This window comes from Propithecus coquereli, unplaced genomic scaffold (assembly GCF_000956105.1).
Source record: "Propithecus coquereli isolate 6110/MARCELLA unplaced genomic scaffold, Pcoq_1.0 Scaffold44, whole genome shotgun sequence".
Lineage (NCBI taxonomy): Eukaryota > Metazoa > Chordata > Mammalia > Primates > Indriidae > Propithecus > Propithecus coquereli.
Window position 1 is genome coordinate 11,911,635 of NW_012150174.1, and position 1,580 is coordinate 11,913,214.

Sequence of the window (1,580 nt, forward strand, 5' to 3'; positions counted from 1 at the left end):
AAATTGGACAGTGCTAAACAGTAGCATAAAGTCAGTTACTTTGACCATTCTGGTTTTCATCAGGTTCTCAAAATATTATCACTGTAAGTGTTCATTGAACAACCAGAGTTGATCAAATGACACAAATGTGAGTGCTAGCCATGTTCAGATCTGAGTCATCAGTCCCTTTGAATCTGGCTTTAGGATAATGGACATTAATATTCTCAAATTATGCTTAATGCAACATGTTTATAAATATTTTGTGAAGTGTAAGCATTAGAGAAAAGTGATATCTACATTTTGATGTTTACTAGGCTGAATGTTGAAATAAATGTATTAATTATGAGATCATTTAATTTATTCTGATATCCACTGGGTTTTATTTCAATAGGCACCATTCCAAGAAAGATGGAGACTGGAAACAGCACAATGGTGACAGAGTTCATTATTTTGGGGTTGACAGAGAATCCTACGCTTTGTGCAGTCTTCTTTGTGGTATTTCTAGGAATCTATGTTGTTACCATATTGGGCAATATCAGCATAATCATGTTAATCCGAAGAAGCCCTCAGCTCCACACCCCTATGTACTTCTTCCTCAGCCATTTGGCCTTTGTGGACATCGGCTATTCCACATCAGTCACACCTATCATGATTGTGAGTTTCCTGAGGGAGAGAACTGCTATCCCTGTTGCTGGCTGCATAGCCCAGCTTGGCTCTGATGTTGTCTTTGGGACGGCCGAGGGCTTCCTGCTGGCCGCCATGGCCTATGATCGCTATGTGGCCATCTGCTCCCCACTTCTCTACTCCACACACATGTCTCCCAGGCTCTGCACCATTTTGTTGGTTGCTTCCTATGTGGGTGGGTGTGTGAACTCTTCATCATGTACCGGCTGCTTATTGAGCTTGACTTTCTGTGGACCAAACAAAATCAACCATTTCTTTTGTGACCTCCCACCACTAGTGAAGCTTTCTTGCACCCATATTTATATTGCTGAAATATCTCCTGCCATCTCAGCTGGGTCAATCATTGTAATCACACTGTTTATCATAGTTGTTTCATATCTGTACATCCTCCACTCAATCCTGAAGATGCGCTCTACCCAGGGAAGGCACAAAGCCTTCTCCACCTGCACCTCCCACCTCACAGCGGTCACTCTGTTTTATGGGACGGTTACATTTGTTTATGTTATACCAAAGTCAAGCCACTCAGATGATCATATTAAAGTGGTGTCTGTGTTCTACACAGTAATAATCCCCATGCTGAACCCTCTGATCTACAGTCTGAGGAACAAGGAGGTGAAAGAGGCCATGAAAAAATTGATGGTGAGAATATATTTCTTTTTTGAAAAAAATCCATTGTGAATTCAGAAATTGTAAAACAATAGTTTTGGGAACGTATGTTGTAGATGTTTATGTTTTCCTTTAGCCTTGTCTGATGGGAAGAATTATCTTAAATATACAATGCAATATGTTGATTCATGTCCACTTTATAATTCTATAGAGTCACAAAATAAAATCTATCATTTTCATGAAAATATACTAGGATCAAATTAAGTGCGTATACTTTAGGTTTAGGATACCTGGAGAAGACAGTTCCACCA

At 39.7% G+C, this 1,580-nt stretch overlaps 1 protein-coding gene across 1 annotated transcript; it reads left to right on the forward strand.

Moving 5' to 3' along the window:
• The first annotated feature begins 387 nt into the window (after positions 1-387).
• LOC105818261 (olfactory receptor 481-like) lies at positions 388-1,341 on the forward strand. Its single transcript, XM_012654197.1, has one exon. It carries the CDS (start codon positions 388-390, stop codon positions 1,339-1,341), a length of 954 nt encoding a protein of 317 aa, XP_012509651.1.
• Positions 1,342-1,580: the final 239 nt, after the last annotated feature.

What these genes read in the sequence shown, in the direction of transcription:
- LOC105818261 (XM_012654197.1), top strand. Translation starts at nt 388, where the DNA reads ATGGAGACTGGAAACAGCACAATGGTGACAGAGTTCATTATTTTGGGG.